The sequence below is a fragment of the Mustelus asterias genome, chromosome 13 (assembly GCF_964213995.1).
Source record: "Mustelus asterias chromosome 13, sMusAst1.hap1.1, whole genome shotgun sequence".
NCBI classification, from domain to species: domain Eukaryota; kingdom Metazoa; phylum Chordata; class Chondrichthyes; order Carcharhiniformes; family Triakidae; genus Mustelus; species Mustelus asterias.
The window spans coordinates 2,905,279-2,921,477 of NC_135813.1; the positions used below are offsets into that span (position 1 = coordinate 2,905,279).

At 46.9% G+C, this 16,199-nt stretch overlaps 1 protein-coding gene across 2 annotated transcripts; it reads right to left on the minus strand.

The window, feature by feature from the left end:
* Nucleotides 1–14,566, minus strand: asb6 (ankyrin repeat and SOCS box containing 6). Of its 2 annotated transcripts, none has more exons than XM_078226179.1 (7): nt 14,536–14,566; nt 12,777–12,944; nt 11,961–12,136; nt 10,276–10,382; nt 8,387–8,495; nt 8,213–8,299; nt 1–2,187 (listed from the first exon to the last, which is right to left on the minus strand). In XM_078226179.1, exons 2-7 carry the CDS (start codon nt 12,896–12,898, stop codon nt 1,505–1,507), a joined length of 1,284 nt encoding a protein of 427 aa, XP_078082305.1. In that variant the 5' UTR covers nt 12,899–12,944; nt 14,536–14,566; the 3' UTR covers nt 1–1,504. The 2 variants fall into 2 exon arrangements, with proteins under 2 accessions (XP_078082305.1, XP_078082306.1); XM_078226180.1 differs by having other exon boundaries at nt 14,207–14,542.
* Nucleotides 14,567–16,199: the final 1,633 nt, after the last annotated feature.

The window sequence follows — 16,199 nt, forward strand, 5'->3', positions numbered from 1 at the left end:
AAGGGAACAATAACGTTTTTATTTTCGAAAGGTAATCTCTCTCGGTTCCCTCCATCTTCCAGTGACCCAGGGGGAAAGTTGTGGGCTGTCAGAGCATTCTCACAGCAGCACCTTGCAAAGTGCCACATTCAAGCAGCACGATTTATAATCGCAAATACTTCATAGTTGTAAAAGTCAACTTTTACCCAAGCGATTTCTGCTTTTCAGGTTTGAAACAAGTTCTGTTAGTTATTTGGTTTCTATCCTCGAGGAGGTGAAGCTAATAATTATTCATCATTTTGAGCTTCACCAATACTCCACAACTGGCTGTTCAGCTCTGGGAACCATCACAAGTTTGGCTCATCTAAATAATCAAGGCCCCCCCCTCCCCTCCCGCAGACAGATCACCAGCCATAGGAACCATCGCACACTTTCCTCTTTTCAAACCAAGGGTGTAAAGGCCAATTGCCCCTCAGGGTGGGTGGGGGTTTAACACTGTATCCTGAGCCTGTAGGATCTGCAGCATCCAGTAAAACACTGAAAGCCCTGTGTTGTTGACACTAAGCAGTGCTGACAAACATCTCCCGTCCTCTTGCACCCGGCAGAGTAAGGAAGGTTAGTCAATGGAAAGTCTCTGCCAGGGTGCTTGGTCTCTGGAAATGTGGGGGAGTGTATCAGCTTCTTAAAAATATAGAGTGGAGTAAAGCCTCTCCACTGTCACATTGCAATATCTGAGGAGCTCTATCCCTATTCCCACTCAAATCACTGGCCTCATGCCCAGGCATTCCTTCATCTGGCCTTGGTGGTGGTTGGGTGCCTTAGTTTAATGTCGCAATCAAAAGATGCCCCCTGCAAGGGGGCGGGGCCCTCACACGAGGGGGGACAGGACACCAGCAAAGGGGGGATGGGGCTGCCTCAGTGCTAAAGCCACTGTGAGGATGTGTGATCAGCCTTCTCAATGCCGCTCTGTTTACAATCACTGGAACTGGAAGGGGGAGGACACGAGAGAGACAATGGAATGGACAAACTGACGGGAATCATTCTTCACGGAATCTTCACAAAGCAAGAATTTACAGCCCTGGAATTGCAGCCTCTCGAGACCAGCACTGTATTTAGCCGGTGTTCAGCGGGCAGCTGAGATTCCAATAGTTACCCGAGGAAGACGGCAGTGCCCAAACCCGAGACCCCGGCTGAACAGCAACCCCCAGTGATCATCCACTTCTAAACGTCACCGGCAGATTCATAGATCAGACCAGAGTCAGTGAGGGATGAGCAGCAACTCTCGTGCCACTTTGATCCATGAGGGCTGTTGATGGTCCGTGCTATCCCAGTGCAGGGTTCAAGCAGTCACTTTGATCCATGAGGGCTGTTGATGGTCCGTGCTATCCCAGTGCAGGGTTCAAGCAGTCAAATAGCATTGTGTATTTTGAGGATTATCCATTGCAGCCCCAGTGCAAAAGGCAAACGAAAGAGTGCCGCTGACCTCAGGCACGTTCTCAAATCGGTGCCAAGGTGCCGTCGGCGATTACTGCTGCATCTCCTCTTCCTCGTCTTTGCTGTTTTCCATCAACAGAAACCACTTCAGCCGGTCTGGCAGTGGCAAAGACTTCACCTTGGCATCCAATGGAACGGGCCTGAGGACTCGGCGAATGTCCACCCGGCAGAGGTGCTTCAGTGAAGCTGGAGAAAGTTCCAGAAGCTTCAGGGGCCTGGAGAGCGCCAGCACTTGGTCCGTGTAGATGGGGTAGGCTGCAGGTTTAAGCTCCCAGCCTGGAGAGAGCCGGGGACGAGACACACTGCCCACCATCAGCTCCAGGACCACCTCAGCACGCTGCAAGGCCTCTCGGTGTGAAAGCACGGACTCTGGGCCATTCAACAACACGCGCAGTCTCTCAAAGAGGAGGGTGAATCCTGACCAGCAGGTAGGGCCGTGCTCGGGGCAGTGGTCGGAAGCCCCAGAGTCGAGGAGAACCCTGATGATGGGAAGGTGAACTTCAAACTGGTTGATGCAGGTGTAGATGAGGGAGTCCTCGGGCTGACACGAGTCAGGTTTAGCGGAGTGGGCTAGCAGCAGCTGAGTGGTCTGCAGACAGAAACGCCTGAGGGTCTCGGCCTCTTCCTGATCTCTACCTTCCGTCTCGCCCAGGAGGAAGATAATAAATGTGAAGACGTTATCACCATCCATCATGCTTGCTTTCACATCAGCACCTAAAATACAAGTGAACTCTAGGTTAGAATTTCAGTTAGAAACAGGTTAAAAGGACCTGCATTTCTGTAGCCTCTTTCAAAACCACTGTGTTTTACAGCCAATTGGTACTTCTGTCACTGTTGTAATTTGGAAATGTGGCAGCTATTTTATACACAGGAAGATCCCACAAACAGCAACGTGATAATGGCCTGATAATCCTGTTTTGTGATGCTGATTTAGAGTGTGACTAATACCTAGTTCATAGTTTGTGTAAATATTTTAGAGGTGTTGTTTAGCTCTGGGAAGGTTATTGTGAAGGCACACTTAAATTAAAATGCTGGACTTTCAAGATTGCCCAAACACCTAATAAAATGGCATTTCAGAATGTTCCCCATGTTTGTTTCAGAGACTTAAGATAGAACCAAACAGCAGGTGAGCTTTCTCAGCTGGAAAACTGGAGACATGATGTCTACACTGCTTGGAAAGAAGTGCAGTCCAGAGAGGTGTTTTATTTGGGATTAAGAAGGTTCTCCTGTTTCAATTTATCTCAATTTTCTGCAGCATGGGAAATGGTCAATACTGAAAAGGTGTGGCTGTTTGCAGGCTTCAGGCAATTAGGACTCAGAGAAGCCCTGGGAGCAATTCGGCACAGATGAGGGTTGCAGTTTGGACCTTGTGTGGTTTGCAGCTCACAAATGCCCTGAGAGCTGTTAACAGGCAGGGAGAAAGAAATGTCGTGGGACTGGTGGTTTCAGGCACTGAGAATTAACCGAATTTTGAGAATGTAGGAGAGCTAATGGTAATGGGAGAATTTTGATACAACATCTCAATAGCTATCAGGTCACACCTGGAAGGCAACAAAGGTTTTTAATGCAAAGGAAGCTGCAGTGCTGGCAGATGGGTATAATATATCCCTGACAGCTAGGGGGCAGCAGATCTCCACTTGTAAATCCACAGGGGAACTGGAGGGATAGAAAAGGGTTTAGCTTTGGGGAGGGGCAGAAGTTGTTCCAGTCGAAGAAAGTGATAATATAAAAGTGATGTAAAGAAACCAGTATGCTTTTACTGTCTGTGTGGAGTTTGCACATTCTCCTCGTGGGTTTCCTCCGGGTGCTCCGGTTTCCTCCCACAGTCCAAAGATGTGCGGGTGAGGTTGATTGGCCAGGTTAAAAATTGCCCCTTAGAGTCCTGAGCTGTGTAGGTTAGAGAGATTAGCGGGTAAATATGTGGGGGTAGGGCCTGGGTGGGATTGTGGTCGGTGCAGACTCGATGGGCCGAATGGCCTCTTTCTGCACTGTAGGGTTTCTATGAATTCTTCTATGAATAAGCCAGGGTATATAAAAGTAAATTGCTGGAAGTGGAATGGTAAACTGGTGGCAGTGTTGGGCTGCTTAAGGAGTCTTTAGGGAAGGTTATGCCAGAAAAGGCAATGGATGTTAAATTAGTGGCACTGGTGCAAGTGACAGGAATCTCCGCAGGCAAAGCTGCACAGGTAGTGAGGACTGAGAGAACCCACTGAATCTAATGTTTTGACCGTGGTAATAGATAGGGACGCAAAGGCTTATATAGAGTTTACATTGAAGGGGAAAGTCACTCAATTTTTGTCCAAAAAAGAGCCTAGAAAGATTGTTATCCTGAGAGATACTGGCTCAGTATTATTGTTAACAAAGGATATAGTCCCTGCTTTATTCAGAAAGTTCACGGAATCAGAATGTATTAACACAGGGTACTGATGAGAGCTGTGCACCTTTCCCAACACACAAAGTTCAAATGGTGCTGTGAGAAAGGGACTATGTATGGCTAGAATTGCTCCTAATCGATTGAAAATGTAGATTGTATATTGGGAAATGACATAGCGGACAGAATTTTTCCATAATCTGGGACAGTATGGAATAATTCAGGAATAGTTCCTGTGAGTAAAAATTCCTCATGTATTTGAGATCCAGTTAAAAATAGCAAACTGATGCGAGAAAAGATACTGATGGAGTAATTCCGCTAAAGTACAGTACAGAGACAGTAAAAGTGTCTAAAGAATATCCAAATCAAAACTCTTCACAGAAAACTGAGACCTGAGTGACTCTAATTCAAGCATGCCCGTCTACACCAACGGAGACAAAGTAGAAAGGGTTGAGAGCTTCAAGCTTCTAGGTGTCCAGATCACCAACAACCTTTCCTGGTCCCCCCATGCTGACACTATAGTTAAGAAAGCCCACCAACGGCCTCTACTTTCTCAGAAGACTAAGGAAATTTGGCACGTCAGCTACGACTCTCATCAACCTTTACAGATGCACCATCGAAAGCATTCTTTCTGGTTGTATCACAGCTTGGTATGGCTCCTGCTCTGCCCAAGACCGCAAGAAACTACAAACGGTCGTGAATGTAGCCCAATCCATCACGCAAACCAGCCTCCCATCCATTGACTCTGTCTACACTTCCCGCTGCCTCGGCAAAGCAGCCAGCATAATCAAGGACCTCACGCACCCCGGACATTCTCACTTCCACCTTCTTCCGTCGGGAAAAAGATACAAAAGTCTGAGGTCACGTACCAGCTGACTCAAGAACAGCTTCTTCCCTGCTGCTGTCAGACTTTTGAATGGACCTACCTTGCATTAAGTTGATCTCTCTCTACACCCTAGCTATGACTGTAACACTACATTCTGCACTCTCTCCTTTCCTTCTCTATGAACGGTATGCTTTGTCTGTATAGCGCACAAGAAACAATACTTTTCACTGTATGTTAATACGTGGCAATAATAAATCAAATCAAATAAAGGGTTAATCAGAGTTAACACTGAAGTAATCAGTCCTGTCTGTGCTGAGTCAGCACAAGAATCAGTGCCTGTCCACAATGAAATACAGAATACAACCAGAAAAATTCAGGCAACTGGACTAAGTTCAAAAGACCGGTTACAACTTCAAGAGGATTGGAATAAAGTAATTTGTGAATTGCGTGGAAGACCCAAAGTCTTAGAAAGAAAATTCAAGATCTAAAATGAAGAGCTTTTCTATTGCTACGAATGAATTTGGAAAGATCTGAATGGGTTTAGAATAAACTGAGAATGAGTCCCTCAGAGATCCTGGGAACAGACTATGCTGCAATTTATTCTCTATGAATATAAGAAACAAGAGCATTCAGTGAGATCAGCCATGATCATATTGAATGATGGCGCAGGCTTGAGGGGCTGAATGGCCTCCTTCTGCACTGTAGGGGTTCTGTGATTCTATGATTTGAGGAAAAACTTTTTCACCCAGAGGATGGTGGGAATCTGGAACTCGCTGCCTGAAAGGGTGGTGGAGGCGGGAACCCTCACAACGTTTAAAACACATTTAGATGAGCAGTTGAAACACTATAGCATACAAGGCTACGGACCAAACACTGGGAAATGGGGTTAAAATGGGATAGGTGCTTGATGGCTGGCACAGACATGATGGGCTGAAGGGCCTTTCTGTGCTGTAAAACTCAATGACTCTCTGAATGCTCTGATTGTGTCCTCCACTTTCCTGCCTATCCTCTATAGCCTTTGACTCAATTGTTAGTGAAGAATCTACCTCTGCCTCAGAAATAGTCAACGATCTTTCCTCCTCCACCGTGCGGGGAAGAGAATTTCAGACCAACTGGAAAACAAATTCTCATCTTTTTAAACTGGAGATCCCTTATATTTAAACTGTGTTGTGTACAAGAGGAAACATCCTCTCAGCATTAACACTGTCAAGTCCCCCCGGATCTTATATGTTTCAATAAGGTCATCTCTCATTCTTCTAAACTCCAATGAATACAAACCCAACCTTTCTATAAGACCATAAGACATAGGAGCAGAATTAGGCCACTCGGCCCATCGAGTCTGCTCCGCCATTCAATCATGGCTGATATTTTTCTCATCCCCATTCTCCTGCCTTTTCCCCATAACCCCTGAGCCCCTTATTAATCAAGAACCTATCTATCTCTGTCTTAAACACTCAATGACCTGGTCTCCACAGCCGTCTGCGGCAAAGAGTTCCACAGATTCACCACTCTCTGGCTGAAGAAATTCCTCCTCATCTGTTTTAAAGGATCGTCCCTTTGGCCTGAGGTTGTGCTGTCTGGTTCTAGTTTTTCCGACTAATGGAAACATCCTCTCCACATCCACTCTATCCAGGCCTCGCAGTATCCTGTAAGTTTCAATAAGAAACTTTCCTCAAACGAAACCCCCCTTATCCCAGGAATCAGTCGGGTGAACCTTCTCTGCAGCTGCTTTTAATACGATTTTATCCTTTCTTAAATAAGTGGACCAAAAACTGTACAGTCGTGTAGGTGAGGTCTCACCAGTGCCCTATACAACTGCAGAAAAACTTCCCAACTTTTATATTCCATTCCCCTTGCAATCCTTGATTTTGATTTGATCTATTGTCATATGTATTATACAGTGAAAAGTATTGTTTCTTGCATGCTATACAGAAAAAGCATACCGTTCATAGAGAAGGAAAGGAGAGAGTGCAGAATGTAGTGTTACAGTCATAGCTAGAGTGTAGAGAAAGATCAACTTAATGCAAGGTAGATCCATTCAAAAGTCTGACAGCAGCAGGGAAGAAGCTGTTCTTGAGTCGGTTGGTACGTGACCTCAGATTTTTGTATCCTTTTTCCTGATGGAAGAAGGTGGAAGAGAGAATGTCCGGGGTGCGCGGGGTCCTTAATTAATTAATTAGATTGTAAATAGTTGAGGTGTCGGGACTGATTGCTGGATATATATTGCCAGCTGAAAATGACCCATTTATTCCTACTCTCCGTTTCCTGTTTGTTAACCAATCCGCTTTCCATGCTAATATATTACCGCCACACCAATAAGCTCATATTTTGTGTAGTAATCTTTGATGTGGCACTTTAATCAAATGCCTTTTGGAAATTCAAGCACATCATATCTAGGATTATTCCAGCTCCTACACCGTCCTCTGACATTCCCCCGTTTCCTTTGAGGAAGTGCCTCCTTTACGAGCTGTGCGGGGAACTGGCATCCCAGCACTTTGATGTTTGTGGGTCACTGGAAGATCTTCACTGGGATTACGAGCCTCGGCTCTGTGTAAAACTGCGGGAAATGACCCCGTGCTGTTCTCTCATTGGCTCCACTGCCAAATAAAGCAAGAACTTGCATTTCAGTAGAGTTGGTATATCCCAAAGTGCTCGACAGTCAATGAGATGCGAAGGAGATTGTCATCGGCTTCAGGAAGCGTAAAGGAGAACATGCCCCTGTCTACATCAACCAGGACGAAGTAGAAAGGGTCGAGAGCTTCAAGTTTTTAAGTGTGCAGATCACCAACAACCTGTCCTGGTCCCCCCCATGCCGACACTATAGTTAAGAAAGCCCCACCAATGCCTCTCCTTTCTCAGAAAGAAATTTGGCTTGTCAGCTACAACTCTCACCAACTTTTACAGATGCACCATAGAAAGCATTCTTTCTGGTTGTATCACAGCTTGGTCTGGCTCCTGCTCTGCCCAAGACCGCAAGGAACTACAAAAGGTCGCGAATGTAGCCCAATCGATCACGTAAACCAGCCTCCCATCCATTGACTCTGTCTACACTTCCCCTGCCTCGGCAAAGCAGCCAGCATAATTAAGGACCCCACGCACCCCGGACATTCTCTCTTCCACCTTCTTCAGGAAAAAGATGCAAAAGTCTGAGGTCATGTACCAACCGACTCAAGAACAGCTTCTTCCCCGCTGCTGTCAGACTTTTGAATAGACCTACCTTGCATTAAGTTGATCTTTCTCTACACCCTAGCTATGACTGTAACACTACATCCTGCACTCTCTTGTTTCCTTCTCTATGAATGGTATGCTTTGTCTGCATAGCGCGCAAGAAACAATACTTTTCACTGTATACTATTACATGTGACAATAATAAATCAAATAATAATAATAAAATGCTTCTGAAGTGTTCTCATTGTTGGTGATAGCCTACACGGTAGGCAGCATGAGCCAGTCTGCTGGACAATGATCCACAGGAACGGTCAGTGTGTTCAGGAGATGGGCAGCAGGGGAGTGAAGGTTAAGACAATGTTCCGTTAACGTACCCCTTTCAAGAAGCAGCTTGATGTTGTCGGTGTTGTGCACCTGCACTCCATCACTGCTGGCCAGTGAGTGCAGCAAGGCTGATTTTCCTGAGAGAGAGAGAGGAGAGGTTTAACTTGAAGATGCCGACACGGACGAGATTTCAGAAATAAGGGAATAATGAAAAGGCGACAGACCGGTATTGTCGATCCCGTTTATGTCAGCGCCAAGATCAAGGAGCCGCCGCAGGCATGGCAAACGTTCCACCTCCTCACTCGCCAAATCTAGTGGACTGCTACTGTGAACCTGCACCGGAGGAAAACCAGGCATTGTTAGATCGAGGACTCGCATTTATATAGCGCCCTTCACACACCCAGTCCGCCCCAACTGTTTCACAGCCAAGAAATGTAGCGACTGTTGTAATGTAGGAAATGGGACCGTGAATGGTGCACAGCACAATCCCACAAGCAGCAGTGTGATAATGCCCAGATAATCTGTGTGTACACAAACATATACATTTGGAGCAGGATTAGGCCATTCGGCCCCTCGAGATTGCTCTGCCTTTGAGAAGGTCATGGCTGATCTTAATAAGATTTTTGGTCTCAACTCCACTTTCCTGGTCGAGCCTGAATATCCTTTAGCTCCCTAATCAGTCAGGAATTTATCCAACTCAGCCTCAGAACTATTCACTGACCCAACCTCCACAGCTCTCTGGGGAAGAGAATTCCACAGGCTCACCACCCTCAGAAAAAAACTGTTCCTCATTTTAAACTGTGTTGAATTCGATGATCAGCCGCGATCAAAATGAATGGGGGAGCAGGCACAAAGGGCCGAATGGCCTACTCCTGCTTCTAGTTTCTATGTGTCCCCTAGTTCCAGTCTCTCCCTCAAGGGGAAACATCCTTTCAGCATCCATCTTGTCAAGTCCCTTCAAGATCTGGCACATTTCAATAAGGTCACCTCTTAAAATAACCCCATCACCCCAGAAATCAGGAAGTGAACCTTCTCGGAACTGCTTCTAATGCAGTTTTGTCCTCTCTTTAATAAGGAGACCAAAACATTATCTAGATGAGATCTCACCAACATTCCACTTGTCTTCCTAATCCCTTGCTGTAGCTCCATACTATATTTTGTGATTTAATCTTCTCGCCTGCCACTAATCTTCATGGAATTGTACTTTATTTGTTTCAATTTAATACTATTTTTAACTTCCTTAGTTAGCCACCGATGGTGCACCTTACCCCTAGGGTCTTTCTTTCTCACTGGAATGTAAGTTTGCTGAGTGTTATTAAATATCGCTTTAAATGTCTGCCGCCACATCCCTTAATCTAATATCCCCGTTCACTTTAGCCAACACTGACTTCATGCCCCCATAATTGCCCTTATTTAAGTTTAAAACACCAGTCTTAGATCCACTCCTCTCTCCTTCAAATAGTCTGCAAAATTCAACAATGTTATGATCACTGCTACCTACGAACACCTTTGCTATGAGGTCATTAATGAATTAATTTTGTCGCATTGCGCATTACCAAATCTTTTCCCAGCTTCCTCATTGAATGTTTTTAAGGCAAGGATAGATAAATTTTTGAACAGTAAAGGAATTGAGGGTTATGCTGAGCGGGCGGGTCAGTGGAGCTGAGTCCACGAAAAGATCAGCCATGATCTTACTGAATGGTGGAGCAGGCTCGAGGGGCCAGATGGCCGACTCCTAGTTCTTATGTTCCTGTCCTTCCCAAACGTCAAGGTTGAGGTCCCAGCCTTTTTAGACATTGTTTGAAGGATACATATTGGACAAGACACCAGGGAGAACTCCCTCACCCTTCTTCAAATAGTGACCGTGGGATCTTTAATGGTCACCCCAGACAACAGTCAGAGACAAGATTTAGTGTCTCAGCTGATAGATGGCATCTTGTATCACTCAGTATAGCACTGGGAGTGCCAGCTGGCTTGTACTCCCTCAGTACACAGCACTGGGAGTGCCAGTTGGCTTCTGGGCTCAAGACTGAGGTGGGAAAGTGAACACAGGCAGTGATGTGCTTGGATATTTTCGAAATGAATTCAGGACAGTTCCTAATGTCTTCCTTACCCGGTCCCTCTTGTTGATGTCCGCTCCATGCCGGACCAGTAGCTCCACCACATCGGGCTGGTTGCGTAAGACTGCCACGTGCAAGGCTGTGTAATATGTGACAGGATCTACAGAAAAGACAAGAGGCAGTCACACCATTGCTGCAGGAGATTCATCACGTAAACCATTCTTCCATCCAATTATTCTGTCTACACTTCCCGCTGCCTCGGAAAAGTATGCAGCATAATCAAGGACCCCATGCACCCTGGACATGCTCTCTTCCACCTTCTTCTGTCGGAAAATAGATACAAAAGGTCACGTACCAACCAACTCAAAAACAGCTTCTTTCCTGCTGCCATCAGACTTTTGGATGGACCTGCCTCATTAAGTTGATCTGTCTTTACACCCGAGCTAAGTTAACGTTTTTTCTTCATGCCACAAGTAGGCTCACATTAACACTGCAATGAAGTTACTGTGAAATTCGCCTCATCGCTACACTCCGGTGCCTGTTTGGGTACACTGAGGGAGAATTTAGCATGGTCAATGCACTTAACTCAAGCAGACATGGGGAGAATGTGCAAACTCCACACAGACAGTGACCCAAGCTGGGTGTCAAACCCAGGTCCCTGGTGCTGTGAGGCAGCAGTACTAACCACGGTACCACCTAGGAGTGTCACACTACATTCTGCACTCTCTCCTTTCCTTCTCTATGAACGGTTTTTGTCTGTATAGCGCGCAACAAAACAATACTTTTCACTGTATGCTACATGTGACAATAATAAATCAAATCAAAAAATGTCAGACAGAACTGATCAACAGCACACAGCTCACCCAATGTGCCAGGCAACCAGCACAAAGTTTAGAATGGGGTTAAGCTCCTCAGCCTTTCTGGGGTGAGGGTGGGTTAGTGTTTCGGGACGTGAAAGGGAAGAGGATAAGAAAGAGCTGAGAGCGTCCCCAGGAAAGACTGAATAGATTGGATCGCTTCTCTTTAGAAAAGGCTGAGGGGTAACCTGATAGAAATCTTTAAAATAACAAAGAAGTTTTATCGGTAAGCACAGAGAAAATGTTTCCACTTGTGGGTGAAACTAGAACTCGGGGCAATCAGTGCACGATCGTCACTAATAAATCCAACGGCAAATTCAAGAAAAACAACTTCACCCAGAGTGGGGAAATGTGGGACTCGTTGTCACAGGGAGTGGGGAGAATGTGGGACTCGCTCCCACAGGGAGTGTTTGAGATGAACAGCGTGGATACATTTTAGGGGAAGCTGGATAAACACAAGAGAAGCAAATTGAAGGATATGTTATAAAAACTGCAAATTCTGGAAAAACTCAGCAGATCTGGCAGCATCTGTGGAGAGAGAAACAGAGTTAATGTTTCAGGTTGATGATCTTCCATTAGAACTGTTCTGATGAAAGGTTGTTGAACCTGAAACGTTAACTCTGTTTCTCTCTCCACAGATGCTGTCAGATCTGTTGAGTATTTGCAACATTTTTTTATTTGTATTTCAGATTTCCAGCATCCGCAGTATTTTGCTTTTGTACAGAAGGATATGTGGACAGGGTGAGTTGAAGGAGGATGGGCAGGAGACTCGTAGCAGCAGAAATACCAGGAGGGAGCAGTTGGGCTGAATGGCCTGTGAGCTCTACATTCTGCGTCATTCTCCGCAGGGAGCCGCTGCATCCCTCTCGAGTGATACTGACCTTCGAAGTTGAGGTCAGCTCCATGGAGCAGCAGCTTCTCAGCAGCACTGACCAGCCCGGCTTCCGACACTTTCAACAATGCGTAACTGACAGCTTCCTGATAGAAGGCCGATTGTGATTCCCGCTCCAGCAGTTCCAGCAGAGCTGTTGAGTCCGGTATGTTCACAGGGCCCTCACTGCAACTCAACCAGACAAACATTAACAGGGGCTGCCAGCCAGAGTAAATCTCAAACAACAAAATACCTACAGGTACCTGGACGGGAGCTGCACATCTCTGATATCAAACAGTGTAGTTCACCCTCGTGGGATTATGGGGATAGGACATGGGTGGGATTGTGGTCAGTGCAGACTTGATGGGCCAAATGGCCTCCTGCACTGTAGAATCCTATAGGTTCTATGAACCCAACTCCCTCACTGCTGGCCTAGGAAGAGAAGGAGGCCACTCAGGCATGTCCCAGCATTCAATACAATCACAAATGATCCACACGTCAACTCCATAACCCTCTATATCCTCCCTCAGTACTGACCCTCCAACACTGCTGACTTCTGAAAAGCAACTGGGAGAATTTTTTTTGAAGAGAATGGAGTTGTGAAAGTTTCAATGAAATTTTTGACAGGTTGTTGCAAAGAGAACAGGGAGCTATGGGATCGTTTATTTTTTAAAAATCATGAATGGGATGTGAGAGGCGCTGGCCCATCCCTATCTGCCCCTGAGCTGCCTCACTGTACTAGAATCCAGGTGCTCATAAAGCTCCTCCACCACCCCACCCCAAAGCACAACCGGCACAAAGCTACTGGTCAGTTCATCTACCTCACCTGCTTGGGTTTCCATCGCTGGCCTCTCTGCTTGCTTCCTCTACCCCTGCGACCCTCAGAATTTCATCGACCAACGGCTGATACTCGAAGATGATGCGTCGGAATCCATGCAGGTAAGGCATGGTTTCCCCTTCTTCACTGAGTCGCAGCTAACATAAAGCACATTGTCTGAGGAGCAGAAACAGGCAGCAACGTGAGGAGCTGAGCAGAAAAGATACACGTTCACGGTGCAGTTTACAAACACACAGACCATGTCCAGTAAGAAAAGACTGCCCGGTGCATCTGTACACAGACTGGGTGCCTCTTGTTTTACAATATCCACTCCCCACCCCACCAGGAAACTGTGTCACCCCTTGGGCGGAGCAGAAAAACAGATACACGATACGAAGACAGGACAATTCGCAGTAATAATCCCCAACAATTAAAATGTGTCGAGGAGAAGGTTCGACTGCTGAGGAACATTTTACAGATAGGGTATCTTTTGCCTCAGACAGTAACTAATGAGACCAAAAGAGAAAACGCTGGAAAATCTCAGCAGGTCTGGCAGCATCTGTAAGGAGAGAAAAGAACCAGCTTTGACAAAGGGTCATCTGGACTCAAAACCTCAGCTCTTTTCTCTCCTTACAGATTCTGCCAGACCTGCTGAGATTTTCCAGCATTTTCTCTTTTGGTTTCAGATTCCAGCAGCCGCAGTAATTTGCCTTTATCCAGTTAGTAACTACTTGAGTTTTCACTAGGAGTTCAGTGAACTTGTGTTCACTGTACACACTGGCAGCCTGTTCCTCAAATTCGCTATTTTCTGGGAAAAGAACTACCTCCTGAGATCTTCGATTTGGCCGTTCTGTAACCCAAGATTCTGTACCCTGGTCCTCCCTACCTGAGTTAGTTACATCTTGGTTTTAAGGGGCTTTCCAAGCCATTGACATACTTTACAAAGTGGGTGAGTTCTGTCAACATTCCTCCCCGATTTTCACAGCTTCAAAGCGGTGAATGAGCGGAGGAAGAACTGCAGAGGAGTAAACACTGAATACATTCTGAGGTAGCAAGTGTGAAACCTTCAACTTCTTAAAGTCATAGAGGTTTACAGCATGGAAACAGGTCCTTTAGCCAACTTGTCCATGCCGCCCTTTTTTTTAAAACCCCAAAGCTAGTCCCAATTTCCTGCATCTGGCCCATATCCCTCTATACCCATCGTACCCATGTAACTGTCTAAATGCTTTTTAAAAGACAAAATTGTACCCGCCTCTACTGCTACCTCTGGCAGCTTGTTCCAGACACTCACCACCCTCTGTGTGAAAAAATTGTCCCTCTGGACACTTTTTATCTCGCTGGGATGACTAACTAATGAGTAAGAATCGCGAGAGACCCCACACACAGCATTTTGTTATCAACATCTAAACACAGCCCAAGAATCTAGACTGTCGGCTCACCACAATATTGATGCAGTGATGGGGGGGGGGGCTCTGTAGCAGCAACTGTGAGACTCCTGGGGGGGAGCAGGGTCCCTCCAGCCCAGTTTAACACCCCCCTCCCCGCCCCGGCTGCCCTCTGTGCAGTTGGTGCTGAGGCGGGGGGGGTTCCAGCGTTGCTCCTGCTGCACAGGGCGGGAGCTCAGAGACACAACAGCTTCCCGGGGCAATGGGGGCGGCGCAGGGACTGGGCGCTCCCCGGCCACCCAGCACCGGGGGGGGGGTGGTTTTGGGGGGTTACATTCCGCTGGGGGGGGCGGGGGCGCCATTCCCGCTCCTGTTTGACTCACCTCCACCATCGGAAACCCAGCGCCTAATCCCGCCGGGCGGAGACGCTTCCGCCAACCCCGGGAGAAAGGTTCCGGCTTTTTCGATTCCGCCCAAGATCCTGGTGCAGCAACCTGACCCCAGACTGAAAGCAAGGGGGTCAAGGGTCAATGTGACCCCCAAACTGAGAGCCAAGGGTCAATGTGACCCCCAGACTGAAAGCAAGGGGTCAAGGGTCAATGTGACCCCCAAACTGAGAGCCAAGGGTCAATGTGACCCCCAGACTGAAAGCAAGGGGTCAAGGGTCAATGTGACCCCCCAGACTGAAAGCAAGGGGTCAAGGGTCAATGTGACCCCTAGACTGAGAGCAAGGGGGTCAAGGGTCAATGTGACCCCCAAATTCTGAGTCTCCAAAACTCTGAATCCCCAAACTCTGACCCCTGACCCTGAATCCCCCAAACTCTGACCCTCCCCAAACTCTGAACCCCAGTCTCTGAACTTCCAAACTCTGAGCCTTCGACAGCCTAACCCAGCCAAACTCTGACCCCTAAACTCTGAACCCCAGTCCCTGAACACCCAAACTCTGACCTCTGAACTCTAAACTTTGAACCCCCAGCCCTTGAATCCCGCAAACTCTGAATTAAATTTCTGAATCCTCAAACTCTGATCACTCAAACGCTGAACCCCAATCTTTGAACCCCCAAACTCTGAATTCCCAAAGTCTGAATCCCACATTGCAGAATCCCAGATCCCTCAATCTCAGACCCTGGTCCCAGACTGCACCACCCCCCACCCCCCCCCCCCCCCCCCCCCCCCCACCCCCACACACCCAATCCCAAAGACTCCTTGCATCTGAACAATTTCACTGAATAAATATAAATCATTCTCAATCCTTCACTGGCCTTATCCCTCTCTATCACCGTTATGTCCCTGGACAGTTCCCCAGTCCTCTGGTTTACCCCCATGTGCACCATACCATTGATCCTGGTTTATTTATCGGATCCCAGAATTTCCTCCTGAAGCTGTCCCTTCTCCAGGATCCTCATCAGAACATAAACAAAACGCAGAGAAAGAGGCAATGTGAAAGTCTCCGTACAACAGTGACTACACTTCAAATGTACATTTTTAACAATACGGAACTTTGTGACTATATAAATGCAGCTCATTTGGGGTGAACTTTGTGCTCCAAATTCAGACGTCACGGTCTGAGGAAGCAACTCAGAACCCGACATGGTTTTAACAAAGAAAATGGGGTGAATTTTGTAATACGTGCTTTCTCAAAAGGAGACCCTGGGTCTCCTTTGCCTCACCCTGCCACCCCCCACCAACCCCCCCCCCCCCCCCCCCCGTCCCCAGCCACCCCATCCACTTATATATTGGATCGAACCATCGCCTCTTCACATTCAATGGCATTACCATTGTGGAATCTCCTACTATCAAGGAGATTGTCATCGACTTCAGGAAGCGTGGTGGAGAACATGCCCCTGTCTACATCAACGGGGACGAAGTGGAAAGGGTCGAGAGCTTCAAGTTTTTAGGTGTCCAGATCACCAACAACCTGTCCTGGTCCTCCCCATGCCGACACTATAGTTAAGAAAGTCCACCAACTCCTCTACTCTCTCAGAAGACGAAGAAAATTTGGCATGTCAGCTACGATTCTCACCAACTTTTACAGAGGCACCATAGA